This window comes from Hemicordylus capensis, chromosome 2 (assembly GCF_027244095.1).
Source record: "Hemicordylus capensis ecotype Gifberg chromosome 2, rHemCap1.1.pri, whole genome shotgun sequence".
Classification (NCBI taxonomy): domain Eukaryota; kingdom Metazoa; phylum Chordata; class Lepidosauria; order Squamata; family Cordylidae; genus Hemicordylus; species Hemicordylus capensis.
The window spans coordinates 284,061,170-284,085,385 of NC_069658.1; the positions used below are offsets into that span (position 1 = coordinate 284,061,170).

A 24,216-nucleotide genomic window follows, 5' to 3' on the forward strand; every position below is an offset into this window, starting at 1 on the left:
GGGGTGGGGGGGTACATTTAAGAGCGGCGGGAGGGTTTACTTACCCCTCCCGCCGCTTTCCCGCTTGGTGCCCGTAATTCCAAGAGTAATTGGGGCGGCAGGATACCTCCCTGCCGCCCCTTTCCCGACGTTGCTGGGAAAACTCCCAGCAGTCCTTTGTGCGGCGCGTGCGCACATCACAGAGACGTGCGTGCCTCTGTGACATGTGCGTGCGCCGCTCAAAGGACTGCTGGGAGTTTTCCCAGCAACGTCGGGGAAGGGGAGGCAGGGAGGTATCCTGCCGCCCCAATTACTCTTGGAATTACGGGCGCCAAGTGGGAAAGTGGCGGGAGGGGTAAGTAAACCCTCCCGCCGCTCTTAAAGGTCCCCCCCCACCCGAACCGGACCGCTCAGGTCCGGACCGGTCCGGAGGCTATTTCAATGGCCTCCGGACTGGTCCAGGCCCACCCCTAGCATGGAGTGGGAAGGGTAGACTGCGATAAATTTTTCTTCCTCTCTCACAACACTAGAACCACCCCATGAAACTGAAGATTGCAGAATTTAGGACTGACAAGCGGAAGTACTTTTTCAAACAGCGCATAATAGTCTATGTTGTAGATCCAGCAGGGCTGTTCTTATGTTCTTCTTAACCCAGCCATTTGGGCCTGATTTGGTATCTAATGCACTACTGCTACCACATTAAAACATTTTCCCCAGTTTTTGCTGCAAGCAAACTGCCTTCCATAGCAATTTGGTAGTGGGTTCATAAAAGTTATTCAAAAGAAAATTCAACTTCTGCTCTACATACAGAATCCTAAAATGTCCAATAGTGAATATAGTACAATTTATTTGCTTAGACACAGAGAAAACAAAGCACTCAAACACAAACAAGACAATGAGCACAATTATACTCTCAGCTACAGCCAACAGGAACCCTGAACTGTTACTCTCAACATCTGTAGATAAGGGACTGTCAGCAGTCTTTTCAATGTTATGGCCCACAATGCTCTGCAGGATGCAGTGTGCTCCCCGCCAGCCCCAGCAAAACCAACACTGTATGTCAAAAAGAGAGATAACTCTCCTCATTGTGGTGGAAATTACTTATATGGCAGGTTTCTTCTGGGACACATGATACAATGAGGGTAAGAAGTGATATGCAGGACACAGTTTGAAGCAACAATGCTCAACTGTAAAGCAGTGAAAACTGACTGGGAGGTTTGTAAGAACTAGCATAACCTCACAGCATAACATGCATTGTTAAAATACATCAGGGATTTGCAAATTCCCACAAGTATATGTGCAGAGTTTCTTTAACCATCTTTCCCAGGCATGAATTATCAGTTTTTATAGTGTCTCTCAAGAAAGTAAAGTTGAAATTCAGTTCATGAACTTGAGCCTGAGGGATCTTCTAACTTGTTGCTACATACACAAATCATCAAAGAATGTGAAGAAGAATATCTTTGGCTAGGACTGATAATAGTTTGTTTCTTTTTTAGAACACTGAAGGGGATTTTCAGAGAGGGAGCACTTCTTGTAATGTGTACAGTCACCAAACTTTCATCTTACACAGGTTTTGCATCATTTCGAAAAACTGCAAAACTGGTTTGACCGGACACAATGGTGGACAAGACAAATACTATGGGAAATGATCTCCTCTATCAAACTACTGTCAGTTCTCTTAAAAGCTGCTGTCTCTGGTTCCTGATTTCTAGACTAAAGAACTTATAGATAGAAGCTAACATACTGAGGAAAATTAGTTATAGTTCCATTGAAATGAAAAAGTCATATCACTCAATATCTAAATTATCCTTTTGATTTCAGTGTGACTACTTTGAGTAATTTTCTTTAGTATGTCAGCTAGTGATGGTAATGTAACTGAAATTCATAATTACCTGGTTCAGAATATGAATTTACCCAGCAGCTAATGCTTGCCAACAATATAAATCAAATACTGTTTTCCCCAAAAGTCTTCTACAGCATTTAAAATGAAATGGACATGTTCACTTGCACAGATAAGGCTTTTTAACTTAAGTCTTTTACCGACTCTCACAAAGAAATAGCAAATTTCCCCACTGAAGAATTTTAAAATAGAGAAAAATACAAAAATATATGAGATTTTATATCAATTTGATATAGTGCAACCAACAATTTCCAGTCAATTTAGAAAGTATGGAAAGTATTTAGAAAGTCCTCTCTCTCTCTCTCTCTCTCTCTCTCTCTCTCTCTCTCTCTCCTAAAGTTCTATAAAAATTGGTGACCCACTTCACTGAGGCGAGGGATTTGCCCATAACTAGTTAGTTGTGATTTTCTGTTCTTCATATGGATTTGGGTCTTCAACAGCCCTCTTGATGCACAACTCTATCAGGGTTATTGCCAAGTCTTTTTTTCCCCAAGGAGGAGTTAAAAAATGCCTTCAAATTGTCTTTCCCTCTCCCCACATTTGGTGAACAGACAGCTTTACAGTGTGGGTGTTAGTAACGCCCCATCTGTGAATGATGAGAGGATTCTCACCTTTTTCCATATGTTCTTTTTTGGATTTCAACACTTAGTAATATCATGTTGCTTTTTTGCATCACCTTCTGTTTGGCACATCCCACATTCAGATTTTTGAAGGAGTTGTACTTGTAAGTCACTCCATATACGAATAAGATGAGAGTAAATGATTGACAGTCACCTATCTATAGGAACATGTGGCAAAATAATATGCCACAATCTGTTGCTTATAGATAACTCCTCAACATATCTGAAAGGCAGTAGAGGTTGTATTAAGGATCCTTAACCTCTTAATATGCCAATAAAAGATTCCTGGAGCACAAACCACAAACCATTTAAAGTGATTTACTTAAACTGCCTCACGTCAACTAATTTATTTAAACAAGTAAACTGAAAATTAACAGTAATCACAGTGGATTCAAAACTTTCAAATGATCTGTACAAGTACAATCACTTTTTATACCAAAGAAGAAACTTGTTAAATATGAGAGGATTAGTTAAAAGCAAGTTTAAGGGAGGTGGGGGGTGGGGGGACGGTTTCTTCAAAACATTTGGCGATTATGTTAACCCACAATAACAGAAACTCATATAAATTAGTATACTTCAGGTTAGGAAAATGACAAATAAATTCAAGAGGATGCCAGCAAGGTTACGGAGCCAAGTCAAAGAACCTACAACAGCCAAGAAGATATCCTTTATTAAGTGGAAATGAGAACAAAAGAGTGCACAAACTCTTGCGAAACAAATATAAGTTGACATTAAGACAAGCGGTGGCGGGGGGAGAAAGAATTAGATTAGCATTTTTGAAAGGGTGGTAAATAAATAAGATAAATAAATAATAAATAGCACATTGCCTAAAAACATTCAATTAAATATATTTCTAAATACATCAGAACAAGGAATCCAGCCAGGCTCGGCTATTAGATTACAAATCAGATGGTGGCTGAACTATTAGATGACAAATCTGTTCAAGGATTGTCAAAGCAGAAAAAGGAATTTGCAGATAAGCTGGACAATTCTGTAGGCTTATGCAAAGAAGTTGCTACATACTCACAAGTGAGAGAAAGGCATCTGAAGAAATACAGCTAATAGAGGTGGAAGGAAATGGAGTCATAGGGCTAATTGGCAAATTAAACACATTTACCTTGAGACTCAATTTACACACAAGAGTTCTTGATTCAAATCTGATTTTCTAACATAAATATGCAACATGATATTTAAATAAACATCTTTACCAGAAAACTGGAAGGTAATCTAAGTAACATCATTTTAAAAAACAAAAAAGATCCATGGGAGAGTGAAGAAATAACCTCTTCAAACTGGGTGAATGGGTAACAAAATGGTAAATGAAGTAAGTATAAGACAATACACATTGTGCTAAAATCATAACATACAATAAGAAAAAATCTGCTGGTGGAAAAAAAAGTAATTATGTCAAAATGTTATCACGGTAAAAGGATAAAGAGATAACATTGTTCACAAGACAAGACCATGAAGACACCTCTCTCTTTAACATACTGTTAAGGAAAGAGGTAACATACAGTTAAGGAAATAGGTATTCTTCAAGGTCCTGTGAACAGTGTTGTCTCTACATGTTTCCCCTGATGAAGAACATGTAACTTTAAACACTTTATTTGTTTGTTTGCTTGTTTGTTTGACATATTTTGGATCCCTCTGCGGCTTTTGGCAGGAAAGGAAATGATGAGGTCTCTTTGACCTCATCAGGAAATAGAATATCTTTCCTAAATGCCTGCTTAGAGGCAGTAATGGGCTAGATGAGGGATAACAAATGGAAGTTGAATCCAAATAAGACAGAGGTACTGACTGGAGAGGGGGGGCAGGACCCAAGAGATGGTTTAGATCTGCCTGTTCTGGATGGGGTTACACTCCCCCTGAAAGATCAGGTACGTAGCTTGGGAGTGCTCCTGGACCCAAAGCTCTCCCTGGTTTCTCAGGTTGAGGCGGTGGCCAGGAGTGCCTTTTATCAGCTTTGGTTGATACGTTGGCTACATCCATTTCTAGAGATGAATGACCTTAAAACAGTGGTACATATGCTGGTAACCTCCAGGCTTGACTACTGTAATGCGCTGTATGTGGGGCTGCCTTTGTACATATTCCGGGAACTACAATTGTTACAGAATGCGGCAGCCAGATTGGTCTCTGGGACAACACAAAGGGACCATATGTACAAGACCGGTTCTAAAAGAACTGCACTGCCTGCCAATATGTTTCTGGGTGAAATACAAACTGCTGGTTATTACCTATAAAGCCCTTAATGGCTTGGCTCCAGGCTATTTGAGAGAGTACCTCCTGTGTCATAATCCCTGCTGCCTGTTATGATCTTCTGGAGAGGTCCAGTTACGGTTGCCACCGGCTTGTTCGGTGGCGACCCAGCACCGGGCTTTTCTCTGTGGCTACCCCAGGGCTTTGGATTAAGCTTCCTGCTGAAATAAGAGCATCTCCTCTGTTTGTTGTCAGGAAGACCCTCAATACCCTCCTGTTCTCTCAGGCTTTTAGTTAAATTTAATTTTAATAATTTAAAAAACTTGTTTTAATAATGTTATTCTATTTTTTTATTATCATGTACTTTAATTTGTGACTTTTAAATATTTTAAATTTTGTACAATGCCTAGAGATATACATATCAGGTTATATAAAAATATGATTGATAAATAAATAAATAAATAAATAAATAAATAAATAAATAAATAAATATTTTCATATCGCCAAAACGCAAGTCACTGTGTTTAGGGTTTTGTGTGTGTATGTATACACACACACACACACACACACATTCTGCATTAGGATTTCATTATATATATTCTTATTTTAGGCTCTTTTTTCCTTGTGCTAAAAACTAGAGATGTGCACAAACTGGATTTTGTGATTTGATTCAAGCTTGAATAAAATAGTAAAATTCTCAAATCAATGCATCAAAACAGATGCATCCAGCTGTTTTGATGAATCAATTTGAGTTATTTGAATGATTCAGCCATAGAGAAAAATGGGGAACAAATCACCCCATTGTTCCCCATGAGTAGATCCTAGGGACACCCAGGTGGGTTAGGTGGTAGGGAATGATGGGTGCTACCTACCAGCCAACTCACAAAAGAAATAGACAAGTGGGTGATTTAAATTTTTTATTTAATCTTTCCCCCAAACCCCCATAAGATCCTATGAGGGGTATTATTTTTTTTGGCGGAGGAGGTTATTTTTTTTAATTGCCTGCTTGTTCATTTCTTTTGTGGGTTGGGTGGTAGGTAGCACCATCACACCATACCATCCAACCCACTTTGTTGTCCCTAGGAGCTACCCATGGGGAACAATGGGGTGCTTTGAGTTCCCCATTTTTCCCTTTGGCCAAAACAAACTGTACTCACATAATGCACATGAAACATTTTGCATCCATGCCTTGCAAATCACTGCAGATAAGAAGCATACGGTTAAAGGAATCCACCCCTCCTGACCCATAACACACTTTTTCTCAAGCACAATCCGGAAAAAGTTAAAAAAAAAAAAATCACTGACCCAGAATCGACTGCCAGTCACAGTGCCTGCATGGCAGTAACATCATTGGCACAAGTTGCTCTCTCATACACAGTTATGACTCCATTGCAATAGCTGCAGCAGCAGCACCCTTGGCAGCAAGCATAGCCATAAGCTCAACTAGAGTGGCTTCAGCCACATTTTAACACACATTGCAATTCAGATTGAAGAGAATGATTGAAGTACAAGTTAGTCTCAAGGCTAGACATGGAGCTCATCTCACAGCAATCATAAATAAACAGACCAAACCACAGCTCAAGGCAGGCAGGGACCCAAACTCTGCCTTTGTCAATCTGAGATCCAGCAAAACCAGAAATTTAATAATATAGTGGCAATAGCAATGCATATTATACACAACGCTGAGAAAAAAAAATAACAAAATCTAACCTTCCTTGCTTCCTTCCTTCAACCTCCTCTCCTGATGTATCCTCTTCAAGGGCAGACTAAGGGGTCTCTCTGCCTCCATTTCCCAGGCCCTTTGAAAACAAATTCCCTCCTTTTTTTTTGTTCTCCCTCTCTCCTCCCTCCACCGAGGCAATGGGAGCACAGTTGTCCATGGCAACACTCGATCTGTATGCCAACCATGAAGCAAGGCGCTCTCAATCCAATCCGGCCCTTTATTCTAAGAGCAATTCAATTTGAGTTTAAATCACCCAAAATGGACTGATTCAAACTTGAGTCGATTCAACCTGAATCAATTTGCACATCTCTACTAAAAATTCTAATTTCATAGATATGCTGATGAAGTTTTAATTGACAGTTACTAACCAGAAAAGAGATCTTGGGTTGTGGTGACAATGAAAACTAGGGGTGTGCAATTCGGGTATTCGGTGATTCGGTTCAGGACCTGAATTGAATCACCCCTGTTCTGTTTTGTGCCCGAATATGGGCCACCCGAATCATCCTTGATTCGGTTCGGAATCGGATTTAATCCGAATCTGAATCGATTCGGGGGGTAAGGGGCCCAGGGGCAAAATTTTGGGGTGGGGTGGTAGTGCCCAATGGGTGGAGTCTACCACCCCAATTTCAGGGGAATTGGGCAAAGGGCTGATTTTTGGGGAATTTTTGAAGTTTTAGTGACTTTGGGGCAGTTCGGGGGCATAGCATGGGAAACACACACCTCAGAAAAAACTTCTGAGGTGTGAATTCTCATTCTATCATAGCAAATGAGATTTTTTTCAATTAAACAACTCTCATGACCCCACTTTCACTTTTTCACACTCTCATTTACTATGAATATGAGGAAGTAATCAATTTAGCACACTTCACCTTATGAAGACAAACCTCAGAAATTCACCAAAATTCACCCCTCTGCCCAATCACTCTGAAATTGGGGATGGGTGGTAGCCTCCACCCATTAGGCACTATCTACCAGCCCACCCCACTCCTTTGGGGCAGATCCACTTTCTGCCCCCAATCTGCCCCAAAGACACCAAAAATTCAAATATTCCCAAAAAATCAGCCCTCTGCCCAATCCCCCTGAAATTGGGGTGGTAGCCTCCACCCATTAGGCACTACCAGCCCACCCCACTCTTTTGGGGCAGATCCACTTTCTGCCCCCAAACTGCCCCAAAGTCACTAAAATTTCAAAAATTCTCAAACAATCAGCCCTTTGTCCAATCCCCCTCAAATTGCGGTGGTAGCCTCCACCCATTAGGCACTACCACCCAACCCCACTATTCTGCCCCAGGACCCACTTTCTGCCCCAATCTGCCCCAAAGACATGAAAACTTCAGAAATTTCCCAAAAATCAGCCCTTTGCCCAATCCCCCTGAAATTGGGGTGGTAGCCTGCACCCATTAGGCACTACCACTCCACCCCACTCTTTTTGCCTAGATCCCATGCTATGCCCCTGAACTGCCCCAAAGTCACTAAAACTTCAAAAAATCCCCCAAAATCAACCATGAACCGAATCACCCGAATTTTTCAGGTCCGAAATTTGGGTGATTCGGCTTGGGCCCAAAAAATATTGGGGGACAGCGGGGTGATTCGGTTCGGCCCCGAATCACCCGAAATTGCTCGTTTCGGGCACAGATCATTCTGTGCCCAAAATTTTTTGCACATCCCTAATGAAAACACCAGTTCAGTGGGGGAAATCTAGACTAGTTAGTCATGACTAAGTACCATTGAAATCAATGAGGCATGTTAGTCATGATTAACTTAACAACCATTAAAATTTCAAAGGTACATAGTAAATATTTGGATGTTTTTAGTGTTTGGTAGTTGAGATGAAGTTAAATTTAATGTTAGTGGTTATCAATTAAATGATTCGAGACAAAATGGGCAGTATTGTGATGCCTATACTAAATGATTCGAGACAAAATGGGCAGTATTGTGATGCCTATACTGTACTGAAATATTCCACAATTGGAATATTTTGTACAGTTCTAGTTACAGCATCTCAAAAAGATTGCATTGTTTCAGTGATGACACTGAGACAATCAGCTATATTAATGTCCATAGTACAGGATTATTATAACCAATGTGATGTTAATTTACAACAGCAAAACCTTTCAGATGTCTCCTTAAGGACCTTCGTTTATTGTGTAAAAAGAAAAACAGATAAAAACAAACAAACATTTTGACATCAAATATGTCAGCTTAAAGAGTTCTTCCAACTCTTTCTGTGGATCACAATTTTATATTGTTCTAGCTTCCACTCTAATTACACACAAATAGCGTAGTGGTTAGAGTGTTGGACTAAGACTGGGAAAGACCAAGGTTCGAATCCCCATTCAACCATGAAACTCAATGGGTGACTCTGGGCCAGTCATGTATCTCTCAGCCTAACCTACCTCACAGGATTGTTGTGAGGATAAAGATAAGCCTGTACACTGCTCTGAGCTCCTTGGAGGAGGAGCGAGATATAAATGATCATATACCTGTTCCTGAACCAGGTTTTCAGGGATGGAGGCTAAAGAACTGAGTCAGATAGAAGTGACGAGAGATGATGTTCTAAACTGTCTGCAAAAACTGAAAAATAACAAATTGCCAGGGCCGGATGGCATCCATCCAAGAGTCCTCAAAGAACTCAAATGTGAAATTCCCGACCTCCTTGCTAAAATATATAATTTATCCCTGCAATCTGGCTCTGTACTGGAGGACTGGAAAGTAGCAAATGTAACACTGATTTTCGAAAAGGGATCCAGGGGTGATCCAGGAAATTACAGGCCGGTTAGCTTAACGCCTATCCTAGGCAAATTGATGGAAAGCATCCTCAAGGATAAAAGTGTAAAGCAAATAGAAGAACAGGCCCTGCTGGGAGAGAACCAGCACGGCTTCTGTAGATGTAAATCTTGCCTCACAAACCTTTTGGAGTTCTTGGAGAGTGTAAACAAATGTGTGGATCAAGGTGATCCAGTTGACATAGTATACCTGGACTTCAAAAATTCATAATCTTAATTCCTTACTGACCTTCAAAAGAGCCCTTAAAACCCATCTGTTTGGCCTGGCCTTTCAGGGTTTTTAATTAGTTTTAATTGTTTTAAAGCTAACTTGGTTTTCAGGGTTTTAATTGTTCTGAAAGTTTAATTGTTTTTAAAGATGTTTTTAAATTGGTGTTCATATTTGTATTTGTTTTAATTGTTATTGGTTTCAACGATTTCTGTTTTTAATTGTAAACCGCCCTGAGCCATTTCAGAAGGGTAGTATAAAAATTGAATAAATAAATAAATAAAAGATAAATAAAAAGCTTTTGACAAAGTTCCTCATCAAAGACTCCTGAGGAAACTTAGCCGTCACGCAATATGGGGATACGTACATGTGTGGATTGCTAACTGGTTAAAAGACAGGAAACAGAGGGTAGGCATAAATGGAGAATTTTCACAATGGAGGAAAGTAAGAAGTGGGGCCCCCCAGGGATCTGTATTGGGACCGGTGCTTTTTAATTTATTCATAAGCAGCGAGGTGGCCAAATTTGCAGATGGTACCAAACTCTTTCGGGTAGTGATTTCCAAAATGGATTGTGAGGAGCTCCAAAAGGATCTCTCCAAACTGGGGGAGTGGGTGACAAAATGGCAAATGCAGTTCAATGTTGACAAGTGTAAAGTGATGCACATTGGGACGAAAAACCCCAACTTCAAGTATATGTTGATGGGGTCTGAGCTGCCGGTGACTGACCAGGAGAGGGATCTTGGGGTCGTGGTGGACAGCTCGTTGAAAGTGTTGACTCAATGTGCGGCAGCTATGAAAAAGGCCAATTCCATGCTAGGGATCATTAGGAAGGGGATTGGAACTAAAACGGCTAATATTATTATACCCTTATACAAAACGATGGTGTGGCCACACCTGGAGTACTGCATACAATTCTGGTCACATCTAAAAAAGGACATTGTAGAACTGGAAAAGGTGCAGAAGAGGGCAACCAAGATGATCAGTGGCCTAGAGCACCTTCCTTAGGAGGAAAGGCTACAACACCTGGGGCTTTTTAGTTTAGGGGGAAAAATGACTGTGGGGAGACATGTTAGAGGTCTATAAAATCATGCATGGTGTGGAGAAAGTGGATAGAGAGAAATTCTTCTCCCTCTCACATAACACTAGAACCAGTGGTCATCCCATGAAATTGATTGCCAGGAAATCTAGGACCAACCAATGGAAGTACTTTTTCACACAACACGTAATCAACTTGTGGAATTCTCTGCCACAGGACGTGGTGACAGCCAACAACCTGGATGGCTTTAAGAGGGGTTTGGATAACTTCATGGAGGAGAGGTCTTTCATCAGCTACTAGTTGGAGAGCTAAAGGCCACCTCCAGCCTCAAAGGCAGGATGCCTCTGAGTACCAGTTGCAGGGGAGTAACAGAAGGAGAGAGGGCATGCCCGCAACTCCTGACTATAGGCTTCGAGCGGCATCTGGTGGGCCACTATGTGCAACAGGATGCTGGACTAGATGGGCCTTGGGCCTGATCCAGCAGTGCTGTTCTTATGTTCTTAATAATAAATAATAATAATTAATAATTTATTTATAAACAAATAAGGCAGAGGGAAAAGATGGGGGGAAGGGTTTGGGGAGGAAAGTAAAATGCGAGCCAAGGACACGCAGCTGTGTTATCTCCATTCCACGACACACCCTTTAATAACCAATCTACTTAACCATCTCTCTTAACTCTTCTTTACCACTTACACTAGGTTTTAATGTATTTATATACTGTATATTGTCTCCATGATTTTTCTTCACACCAGGCATCGTTCCACCTCCAACACATTCACTTTAATAGCCATTGCTATTCCATCATATTGTTTTGCCATGTGCACTGACCACAGTCTCTCTCTATTAATATATTTCGTGTCTGCCAAATGTTCTTTGAATCAGATGACTAGCTCTCTTCCTTGTTCTCCTATATAAAACATTTATGTTTTATTTTCTGACATCCTTTCAGATGTCATAAAAATTCATATCAAAATATAACAACCCCCCAAAAAACTACACTTAAAGTCCCATTACAGAAAACATCTGAATTGCTATTTCGCTCTGTAGAATAAAAAGTACTAAAAATAAACATCCAGATACTTCTCATTGTAACAGCAATGTATCTAATCAACACCTTGATTGTGCATATTACTTATGAAAGTAAATTATATGTGTTAAAATAAGCCAAATAACTGTGGCTACATTATCATATGAGTTTCTACCTCACATATTACACTGCTTCAAGCAGAACACTTGTACAATTTGTTCACTTTAATTAAATTACAGGTTATAATAATATCTGTCCTAAATGTGAATTTTACACACACACACACACACACACACACACACACACACACACACTACAGATTTCTGCATATGTTTCTGCTCCAGAAAATGATATACAAGTGGAGTTTCTTTAACACATTTTTTATCTTGGTCTTGTGCCTCAAAATTGGAAAAAAAATTGGTTTGAGTTCTGCTACTTAGCGGCATGGAATAAATATCATGTTCCCCATTGTTGATGTAGTCAATATAATACAAAAAGTATCATTTTTGCAAGAAGAACACCATATTTCCAATCAAATATTTTATATTTATAACTCTAAAGATTTTGGTCTACATCCTGACTAATCTTGACCACACCCAGACAAACTGAACAAGAGCAGCTCAGTCTTGGAGGGATTAAGCCTGAGTTTGTTTTGGCCCATCCAGGTACTGACAGCTTCTAAGCACTGAGCCAGCACATTAATGGCATTGCCTATTTGGCCAGGGGTAGAGATATAGAACTGAGTATCATCAGCATATTGATGAAAACCTACCCCATACTGATGGATGAGCAGGCCCAGTGGCTTCATGTAGATATTAAAGAGAATGAGAGAAAGGACTGAGCCCTGTGGAACCCCACAAGAAAGGGGCCAGGGTGCAGAACAGTCACCCCAAATCGACTCCGACTAGAATCGCCCAGTGAGATAGGACCGGAATCACTGAAGAACACTGCCCTGAAGGCGCAGCCCACTTAGGCATTCCAGAAGGATAGCATGGCCGATGGTATCGAAAGCTGCTGAGAGATCCAGAAGAACCAAGAGAGATGCAATATCCACATCAAGGTTACAATAAAGGCCAGCCAACAGGGCGGCCAATGACATTTCAGTGCTGTGCTGCGGCCTGAAACCCGACTGGCAAGGGTCCAGAAAATCAGTTTCCTCCAGGACTCTCATCAACTGAGCACAAACCACCTTCTCCAAAATCTTACCAAGAAAAGGAAGATTGGAGACAGGACAATTGTTTTCCAGATTGTCGGGGTCAAGAGAAGGCTTCTTGAAGAGAGGGTAGACCATCACCTCTTTCAGGGCTGATGGAACAAACCCCTCCCAAAGAGAAGGGGGTTGTTCCATCAGTGAATAAGATAAAAATGAATAAATAAGATTATTTCCTGTCCCAAAAGGGCTCAAAATCTAAAAAGGAACATAAGGTAGGCATCAGCAATAGCCACAAAATGGATGTTGTGCTGCGGTTGGACAGGGACAGTTTCTCTCTTCATGCTAAATATAAGAAAATCACAACTTTGACAGGAGTCATTTTGCTCAGTTAGCAGGATTTCTCTTGTAATGATTGTCTAAAAAAAAACCCAACCTCAATATGTTTCTTCGAATAACAATGTGTTGTGTCCTAGTGCTTACAGCATGCGAGGAAGATGTTCCACTTGTACAAAGGGAAGGGGTACTTGGCTTTCACTGATACACCATTCCTTCTGCAGCTCCTCGTGTCACATGCCATCCTATTTCAGAGGGCTCCTAGCTTCCAGGACCAAATTTTCAGGGAGACAAGGAACACAGAGAGAAGGGAAGACTGGCAACAACTACACTCCACACACACCCCCAGGTCGGTGAAATGTCTTTTGCTTATGCTATGAGCGCTGAGAATACCACCCACTATGTACATAGTTTTAAAAGTCTTGCAAAAACTCCATTACAAGAAGAAAAACATTAAAAAGTAAAATCCCAGGTATCAGCATTTTAAAATTGAACAGAACTCTATAGGACAGATAATTTAACAGTGCTATCCTTCTGATTTAAAAATAGACCTTGGAATCTATTTCTTTTCTATCTCTTTCTTCCTTTTAAAATATTCATACTGCTGGAATGCAATTGGAAGGAAAAATTAAAATAAAAAGGAACTGCCTTATGTCACTACCTTATATTAAAAAAACACACAACCTGCAATCAAAAAATCTGCTTTAAAAATGGTACCGGCTAGGGTGCTTTTCTTTTCTTTTTTAACTTGCAGGCACAGGATTGTTTATTTTAATCAGAGGTTCACAATTTTCTGCTGGCCTTGGTCAACCACAATCAGTGTTCGTCTGCCCTCCTTCTCTGGCGGTCTCCATCAAGTACGGAACAGGAAAGCCACTCCCGCTCTCCCTTTTCCATGAGATATATTGTTGTTGTTTCCTTCCAATGTCTGGATCTATTGGTGTTGTTTTTATCATTATGTAAGCCACCTTGATCCTTCTCTTAATGAAAAAGTGAAGTAAAAAATCCCTACATATACAAATAAAATGTAGGTTTTAGGACTAGCAGGGAGTCACATGATCAGCAATGAGCTGATAAGATATATAGTATTCCTACCATCATTATGGATAGTATTCAGATATAACATTTCTCCTAGCAAAAAACTGCCACTATGAATCATTCATAATTTATATTAATCACAGAACAGATTACTGATGTTTTCAAACATTTCTTACCTCCAGAATGAGGTGGTGGCCCACACAGCAGAACAACTCCTTGTCCTTCTCGTACAGACACAGTGCTTCTCATTTTTGTCTTTAAGTTTTCAATATCTGTTGTTTTTCCAAAAGAAGGGAAATGAGTGTGTTAGTAAATAAACTACTAAAAGACAAAGAGCTCTGTTCTAATCTGTATTTTCCTAAAATAGGAGTTCACTGAATTCAAAATTCCTGTTGTCTTTAATGATGTTACAAAAATGAGAAGAAGGCAATTCTGTATGAAAGTGAGCAATTACTTTCATTACTTTGTTGTGAGATGCCCAGAGGACAATTTGTGGAGTGGCTAACTACTACTACTACTACTACTACTACTACTACTAATAATAATAATGCTATTTACACACAGTCCCAGATGTTATTGACTGGATTTAGTACTTTAATTATCGGGCCCTTTCCAAGGGTCTAGGATAACTAAATAAAAATTAAAGATATCGTCGTAGTGTTTGTGCTGTCCCGAGTAGTGTGGCCTTTATTATTATTATTATTATTATTTCTTGTTTACACAGTCAGACAGGTGTTATTGACTGGTTTGTTTTATCCAGACATCGAGTCGTCATCATCATCATCATTATTATTATTTCCATCAGTATTTTTGCAGAGTTTTGTAATGTCTTGATTTGAAATACTAACCCTGGACACTCATAATGCTTGCTTCCAATTCAGAAGCACCTCACCTCATTCATTCTTCTCCCCACCACTCACAGTCTTTCATTCACCTTGTGGCAGCTGCAGCAGTGATAGCAGACAGTGAGGAAGGCTTTTTATCTCTTAATCTCTCTCCACTTTTGGCGCTTCAAACACTGCTATGGCAGGTGCTTCATTAGGATGTTGGCCAGTATTTTGTTCTTGCCAGTAGCAATTCTAGTTTCATGTATGATGATGCTGCTGCCTTCAAGACTAAGGAAGTGCGCACACTTGTATGGTGTTTTATACTTTTTAGCAGCAATTCTAGTTTTATTCCATGAACTATGCTGTAAACTCTACATATGGATTATTCTCTCTCTCTCTCTCTCTCTCTCTCTCTCTCTCTCTCTGCTTTGTACACCACCCCAAACTTTCATCTCTGGGCGGTTAACAATAACATAAAAAGTTAAAAACATACACAAAAACTTAAAACAATTCAGATAATTTAAAATCAAAGACAGATTAAAACCTAAAAATTTAAAAAGCTGAAAAAGCTTGGGTGAAGAGGTGGGTTTTCAAATGCTTTTTAAAAATTGTCAGAGATGGGGAGGATTGTATTTCAGTAGGGAGCACATTACACAATCTTGAGGCAGCAACTGAGAAGGCTGGCCCCGTGTGGTCACTAGCCAACCTGGCGGCAACTGGAGACAGACCTCTCCAGATGACCTCAGTAGGAGGTGGGGCTCGTAATTTAGAAGATGCTCTCTTAAATACCCAGGGCCCAAGCTGTTTAGGGCTTTATAGGTTATAACCAGCACTTTGTATTTTGCCCGGAAACCTATTGGCAGCCAGTGTAGCTCTATCAGCAAAGGAGTAATATGGTCTCTCCGAGATGACCCAGAGACCAACTTGGCTGCCACATTCTGGACCATTTGGAGTTTCAAGACTACATATAAAGGCAGCCCCACATAGAGTGCCTTGCAGAAGTCAAGTCTGGAGGTTACCAGCAGATGTACCACTGTGTTGAGGTCACTCATCTCAAGAAATGGACGCAGCAGGCATTATCAGCCAAAGCTGATAGAAAGCCCCTCCAGCTACCGCCTCAACCTGAGATACCAGGGAGAGGTGTGGATCCAGAAGTACTCCCAGACTGTGAACCTGTTCCTTTGGGGGAAGTGTGACCCCATTCAAAACAGGTAGGTCAAAATCGTCTCTAGAGTGCTGACCCTGCACAATAAGTACCTCCATCTTATCTGGATTCAGCTTCAGTTTATTCTCCCTCATCCAGCCCATTACTGCTTCCAGGCAAGAATTTAGGGAAGTTATGCCATCTCCTGAAGAAGCTGACATGGAGAAGTATATCTGGGTGTCATCAGCATACTGATCATACCCTGCACCAAATCCCCTGATGATCTCTCCCAGCGTTTCCATGTAGATGTTAAAAAGCATTGGAGACAGTATGGAGGGATGCCATACTTAAGCTCAGATTTTGAAGAACTGTCTCCAATCAACACCATCTGGAATCTGTCTGAGAGGTAGGAGCGGAACCACTGTAAAACAGTGCCTCACACCCTTAATCCCCTCAGATACTTAGAAGGATACTATGGTCGACAGTATCAGAAACCACTGAGAGATCCAAAAGGATGAACAGTCACGCTCTCTCTGTCAATTCCCAATTGGAGATCATCCATCAGGCCAATAAGGCAGTCTCCACCCCATAGCCCGCCTGAAAACCAGTTTGAAATGGGTCTAGATAATCAGTTTCCTCCAAGACCATCTGGAGCTGAGAGGCCACCATGCTTTCAATTACTTTGCGAAACCATGGGAGGTTGGAGACAAGCCTTTAGTTGCACAAACAACTCTGAGGAATCTAACACAGGCTTTTTTAGAATAGGTCTAATAATTGCCTCCTTAAGACAAAGAGGGATCCTGCCCTCCCTCAGAGAAGCATTTATGATTTCTACCAGGCCTCCTACAACAGCCTCCCTACTAGACAGAACAAGCCATATTGGACAGGGGTCAAGAGAACAAGTGGTAGGCCTCATCGCTCCAAGCAGCTTGTTCACATCCTCAGGAGTCACAAACTGAATGAGATCCAGTCGAACCACATAAGAAGAGTTGCTGGACACCTCCAATTGAATCATCACAGTAATTGTGGCGTCTCCATCTAGGTCGGCTCAAATATGAGAAATTTTATCTCTAAAAACCTCATTAAACACATCACAGTGGGTAACTGATGGCTCCAAATTCTGATTCAAGGAAGGGGGGCATGTACTAGCCCCTTCACAACTGTGGACAACTCCACTGGATGTGAACTTACAGATGCAATACGAGCAGAAAAGAACTACTTCCTTGCCGCATGTATTGCCTGAGCATAACTCTTCAAATGTGCTCTATGTTGTAAACTGTCGGATTCAAGTTGAGTCTTTCTCCACTTGCACTCTAGTCACCTACCTTGCTGCTTCTGCCCCTGTATATCTTCCATATACCAAGAGGCCAATTTCGAAGCGGGTTGGAAGGGACGCTTGGGAGCAATCATGTCTACTGTCCTGTTGAACATGTTGTTCCAGTTCTCCACCAGGGCATCAACAGGATCACCAGCAGAGCCAACATTAATTCCCTCCAAGGCTTTTTGGAATCCATTGGGTCCAATAACCTCTTTGGGTGCACCATTCTAATAGACCCCTCACCCCTGCAGAGGTGGGAAGTGGTTTTAAGCCTAATCTTAACCAAATGGTGGTCCATCCATGACAATGGGGAAATCACAGGAGTCCCAACACATAGAACACCATCCTGATCAAAGCCTATATTTCAGGAATAAGATAAGTGTGGGGGATCATAAATATCTGTACCCAGAATGTTGGGGGCAATATGCTAAATCATTGTAAACTGCTTAGAGAGCTCCGGCTATAAAGTGGTATATAAATGTAAGTGCTATTGCTATTGCTATTGCTATCTGAATACAAAAGGCATTCAGTCGTATGTGCATTCTTGATAGGGATGTGTGAAATACCAAAACAAACCCAAGTACAAAATGATTTGTACCAAAATGATTTGTACAATCTACTCTTATTTTCTACCAAAGAAAAAATGCTCAGAACACCTCAGACATTTAAAACAACAAAACCCAGTGCCCCGTGGGCTTGTCGTTTTGGGGTTGATTGGCACCCTATGTGCACTACACCACAACCCTCTCTGGGCTACCCTGGTGACTCCCAAGTGGAGTTATGGGGCTGAAGAAATCCCCCATTATTCCCTATGGGGGAAAAGCTTAAAGACGTGCAAACTTCAGGAGAAAAATTAAAAACCACCCCTTTCATCAATTTATTTGAAATCTGGATGGTAGCAAGCACCCATGGGGTACTACCTCCTGACCCACTCTTTTGACCCAGAAACCCCTTTTTTGCCCCGAATCTGCCACAAAGACATGCCAACTTCAAAAAACCTTTTAAAAATACCCCTTTGCCCAATTTCTTTGAAATATGCGTGATACCTTCCTTGCACCCATTGGGTGCTACCATACACCACAACCCACTCTGGGCCATGCTGGTGCCTGCTCCCTGGGAGTTATAACTAAGGCTCATGAAATCCCCATTATTCCCAATGGGGAAAAGCATAAAGATGTGTGAACTTCAAAAATCTTTTTAAAATCACTCCTTTGCCAAATTTCTTTGAAATATGGGTGGCAATTTCCTTGCACCCATTGAGCAGTACCACCCACCACAACCTGCTCTGGGCCACCCTGGTTCCCCCTACATGGAGCTATAATCCTCTGACATCCCCATTATTCCCTATGGAGAAAAGCTTAAAGATGCACCAACTACAAAAAATCTTTAAAAACCACCCCTTTGCCCAATTTCTTTGAAATTTGGGTAGTAGCTTCCACCCATTGAACACTACCATCCACCCAATTCAGGTACAAATTGAACAGAAAAAATCAATTTGTGCACATCCCTAATTCTTGATGCATTCTTATTGAAAACCATCTAAAAAGTAAAGTCAGACTTTTAAAGGCCTTTCCACTATACCTGTTCCCTGCTCTCCTTATCAGACTTTGCCCCATTTTAACTATGTATGTGTGAGCTGGCTCGAGGTTCAGCTGGCTCACACATGAACTAGCCTGGTTCGGGTCATGGGTCATGACTGCATGGGCAGGTTGTGACCCAGGCCATGCAGATGGCCATTGGGCATGCACAATAGCCTCAAAAATGGCCACCACCACCGCAGAGAGGACTGCAATGGGCCTAAAATGACCCGAAGTGGGTCAAAAATGACTCATAATGGGCTGAAAACTACATGGGGAAGTCTGACGGGGGGACATCAGGAGATCCCCCCCAGCCATGACAGCTCCCCACCAGAGTCCAGCAATGGTGGTAAGTTCACCATTTTACTTTCAAAAAAATCCCCCCCCCAAGACGAGCCCAAACCAGTTCCGACTAGAACCGGAACGTGCCCCATTCCAGTGTACACAGAACTGAGCTGGACCTGTTTCTGTTCAAGCCCCATTCTACTCAAACCAAACCAGGTTTTCTGGTTTTGTGCACACCCCTAATTTTAATCAACATCCAATTTATTTTTTGCCACATGTGTAAAACTGTCCTGACTTTCTGACATGATTAGAAACTGCATATGTTACTTCAACACAGAGTAGCTGGCGCAGTGAGCAATATTTGTCCATAGGCAGAAACATTTATTCTCTTGCAGACAATAGGTTGACACTTTGGCTGAACATTTATTTTCTGTACATTTGGTGTGTGCAGTTTCATTAAACTCTGAATCAGGCATTTCTTTTTGAGTCATGATAAGTGCCTCAACCTACGTTCAGAAAAAGAGTATAGATATAGATTAAAATGGCCATTTTCCTGCTGACTGATAAAATAATATTTGGTAGACTAAGATTTAAATTAGTGGTTGTGCTGACACTGGAATATGGAAGCCAGCTGTACAACCTGGACCTAAAACGAATGCAAAAACTCTCTAAACCAATTCATTTTTCAAGAGATCTCTAGGGCCTTTTACACACAATGAGAAAGAGAATCTACTATATATAGTATGGTTCTCCCAATGTGGATTAAGCCATCCCCGCCTTCACAGAATCACCCAGACGCTTCATTCCATTTTCCCCAAATTAATTACAAATTGGAGCTGAGGGAGGTCCACTCATCCTTAACAAGAAGTCAATTCAAATAGCTATAAAAGGGAACAGTTTTTAACAGTTTTCACTTTTGTTTACAGCAAGTGTAGCTGCTCAGGTACAGATGTTCAATGATGCACTCAAAGGACACTTTGAAAGTAAATGATATTCACAGCAAAACATAATGAAAATAGCAGTTTGACCAAAAATAGTTATTGTCTGAAGTGTATTTTTTTATTTCCAGCATTAAAAAGGCAACAACAGATGTTAATCCAAGCCACTTAACCACAGTAATTTGGTATTTCAATGCCTCATTATTTTAAAGGACATACTGTTGAATGCAATAATATCACTTTGGGTTTACTACAACCTCACTCAGGCTATTTTAAAGCTTTTCAGAATGTCTACATAAGACACGTGTGAGCTCTTAATGATATGTTAGTAAATTGCAAAATATTTCAAATGTATTATTTTGACAAACATCCTTTAATTTTTCCAAGGTAGCAGATTTCAGTTGAAATGTCAGTAGAGCAGGAACAGAAAGATGGTGTGTGTGGGGAGGGGGGAATAGTTCACATGGCCATCAAAAAGAGAAAAAGAGGGTAGGTGGAAGAATTCTGGGATAAACATGGTCATCTGGAGCCATGGGAATCCATCCAACCCAAGTAGTTTAAAACTGTGTAACCCAGCTTTTCTACCCTGGTCTCAACAAAGGTAGGAGAAGAGCCATGGTTGAGTGTGTGCATGCAGCCCTTTTCTTGGGAAAAGCATTGCGCTGCCCACCCATTCTCACACAACTACTACCACAGAGTTCTGTGACCAGAGATGCCGGCAGGAAACAGATGTGCTGCCTTGAAAAACACATCCATGACTTAGAGGCCAGGGGACACCCGGTCCCCTGGCAACCCGTGATGTCACGTGCACTGATTATGCCAACTTGGACTGGCCATGCCAGCTACTCCACAGATCCTTAAAGCTGCAGGCACATGCAGCAGGGCTGTGAATATCTGCAAGGGGAGGATTCAGCCCTCTGCCACAGCATGCCCCCCACCCCATTGGCAGCCAAACAGAAAGGGGGGTAGCAGCCTAAAGAAACAGTGGGTGGTCGATATGCACAGACCCCAACCAAATAGGGAACCCGAAACTCATCCATCACTTTGCCCTGCACCACCCAAACTGCCCCCCATCACAGCTTAGTAAAGTTGCATCTGGCTATCCCCCAACAGTCCCAGACCTCACATCAAGCAGTTCCCAAAAACACTGTCATCCAAGAACCTATAGGGGGTCAGTGGAAACCCACAGGGTGACACGTCCAGCTGAGCCACCCCCTGCCAATAGTTGAAGGTCCCTGTCTGAACACATGGGCATCTGGTGAATGCTGCAGGAGAATGCCTTGACACCCAGTGCACCCAGTGGGCACAGACAAGATGCAGGTCCCAGCGCACTGGCAGGAGGTGCAGCAGGCCATTTCCCACATGTGGGGCAGAGACCCACACATGCAGAGGGTGTCCATGTAACCTGTGCCAGGGGCAAGGGGAGCACTCTGAGGCCACATAGGAGTGTGAACTGGACCTAAGGGAGGAACAGAAGGAGACAGTGTATGTTGGGGGAAAGGAGAGCGATGGGGGACAGGAAGAGCAGGAGGACCACAGCACAGATCTGAAGTCCAGCATCCCTAAAGGGTGCATGAGGCTGATGATGGGAGCAGGCAGAGGCCACAAATTGGACATGAGGGAGAGAGAAGAGGACACAGAAGAAGAAAGCTCTGGGGACAGATTGGCCCCTGGACTGGAGGGGACCCCGCAGGACCTCTTTGCAGAGCTGACACTACATTCTCCTTCCTCACTGGAGAGTGATGGGGTCACCCTGGAATGCTGTCCCAGCTTGTCAGCATGGCATGTGTGCTGCAGCAGGGGACACATGGTGCAGGCACAGGCCAGCTCTCAGGAGACCCAAAATTCAGGTGTACACCTTATGGATCCCCAATAGGATGAGCAGACAAGGGATGGCTAGTGCTCTCACACTCATCTTGACCGAATATGGAATACTAATTGCTGCCTGCATATGGCCACCCTAAGGAGGCAGTGCTCCCACTGCTATCATGCAGGTGCGAACCACCCAGTTGAGACATGAGCACAGGTGAGCCATGAGCATAGGTGAGTCATGCAGCCAGAGAACTGTGCCCACATATCCATAGCATGAGTCTGTACACCCCAGCCGGCACTGTGTAGTGTTTGGGATTCCAAACATCCCTGGGACAACATGGGCATGGTTGATCTGTGGGAGGGAGCTGCCACATGGACAAAGGCTTTGGCATTCCACTATCATGCCTCCCCTTCCAGCAAGGGGAAGCTCACCAGAACTCACTGCTCCAAGGAGCGGGGGGGGGGGTCATTCCCAAGCAGCTATGGGCAGTGCCAATTCATGGTACAGGCAGTGCCAATTCTCACCTCAAGGGAGCATCCTCCTTCTGCTGCTGTATTGGTAGCTGTTGTCATGGGAAAGAACCCTACTGAAAACACTAAGGAGCCATTTTCAGTCAGTAGATAATAATAATCTAAATGAACTAAGAGAGCTTCATGTATTTGTATGTTCAACGAAACAGTTCACTATAGCATACATTAAGGGTAGATCTTTAACATCCCTCCAGTGGCTGTTGCTGGTGTCTCTTATGTTTCTTTTTAGATTATGAGGCCTTTGGGGACAGGGGACCATCTGTATTATTATTATTTTTAATTCTCTATTTAAACCGCTTTGGGATTCTTATTGAAAAGTGGTATATAAATATTGGTTGTAGTCGTCGTCATCATAGATTATTGCAATGATTTCATTCAAATGTTACACAGAAACTTCATTTATTTCATGTAACCTAAATTGCCTTCATTGACTGAACCCATGCCATGGCACTAACCATGGCTTTATTAATGGTCATCTAACCAAGATCTGAATAGTAGATTTGAAGTTGGCTTGCACACCTCAATTAAGCTAAACCTTAGTTCTATGTTACATCTAAACCCACCCTCCCAATAACCCTTCCCTTCAAGGGCTGCCACTCATAGAGACACTAGCCTAGAGCAAGTGCAAAACACAGCTACTGTAGTCTGTAAGCCTCTCTCAGGGATGCAGCTCAAAAGCCCCCTAATCTGCCTAGCAACTTCTTACATCATCTCTCCAATCGTTGCCTAGAAACAAAGTCACTGACAGAATTTAACTTTCCTTTTAAATCCAGAGGCTTTAGCAGGGAGAATTAAAGACTACTATGCTGTCCCACTACACTCATCCTTGCCAGAGCTGAAGTCCAAGCCCATTGACACAGCGATAACAAGAACAGCCCAGGCTGTGCTAAAATCCCTTTCCCAACCTGCTCTTTTTCTATCTTGTATTTTGTATTCTATTCCTTAGTAGCAAAAGTAGATCTGAACAGCCCTTCTTTTTTTCTTGCCAGAAAGCCCAGTGGGGGTGTCTTGCCATGGGTGCATTTATGGGGGATAATTATACAAGGCATTTGTAGAAGGGAATGAACCATCACTTGTGACAAAGTCCCAAGGAACATGAAGAACACACATTCATGAATAGGTGTTCTCTCTAGTCACAGGCCACCATGTAGGTCCACTCTGCAAACTCTACCTCCTCATTCACCCTCAGAACTCTAGCACAAAACTATAGTCTTTCCCTAAAATACCCCCTCTCTTTCTTTGGTAATGCTGCATCCACAGGAAATTTCCCTGGGGTTTCCCTTCCACCCATACAACTCTCCATTTTCCATGTTTCCTGACAGTCCAACTCCCCTTTGGTTAGGTATACTATTACTTTTAGTTTGTCTTCTTTTGCCTTCTAACAGCATTCTCTTTTAACTATTTCCCCCTGCCATTTAATCCTAGATCACTGATGTGTAGTTAATCCTGTCCTTTCATTACTTCACTCCCACTTCTGGCTACTTTCAATGTCTCCCAACTTTCCCTATGGGCATTAGTATTGCTTTCTGCTAGTCTAGGAGTGGATAGGAAATGGTTGACTGTGCTTTGTGTGAGACTGCAGGAGAAGGGATTATTAGTGCTTTAACCATTCCTCTGCCTTCTAGAGAACTGAGAGCATCTTGAGAAAAAAATGGGCAGAAAGAGGCATGGGAGCTCATTCCAGGCAAGCCCAGCCCCTTTGTAACTTGGACGGATGGTTTAGAAGTGGGTGACAGAGTGAGGGCGGAACAAGGCAGTCTGGGATTGCATATGGGTAGCAAAGATA

The 24,216-nt window shown here is 42.1% G+C and overlaps 1 protein-coding gene across 5 annotated transcripts in view; it reads right to left on the reverse strand.

Annotated features, from left to right (window-relative positions):
* Positions 1 to 24,216, reverse strand: part of CNTN3 (contactin 3) — a 397,708-nt gene that overhangs the window by 150,520 nt on the left and 222,972 nt on the right. For all 5 annotated transcript variants that reach the window (XM_053297700.1, XM_053297698.1, XM_053297696.1 and 2 more), the window contains exon 3: positions 14,175 to 14,270. In XM_053297700.1, the coding sequence (XP_053153675.1) occupies positions 14,175 to 14,270 (96 nt within the window). The remainder of the gene's footprint in view (positions 1 to 14,174; positions 14,271 to 24,216) is intronic.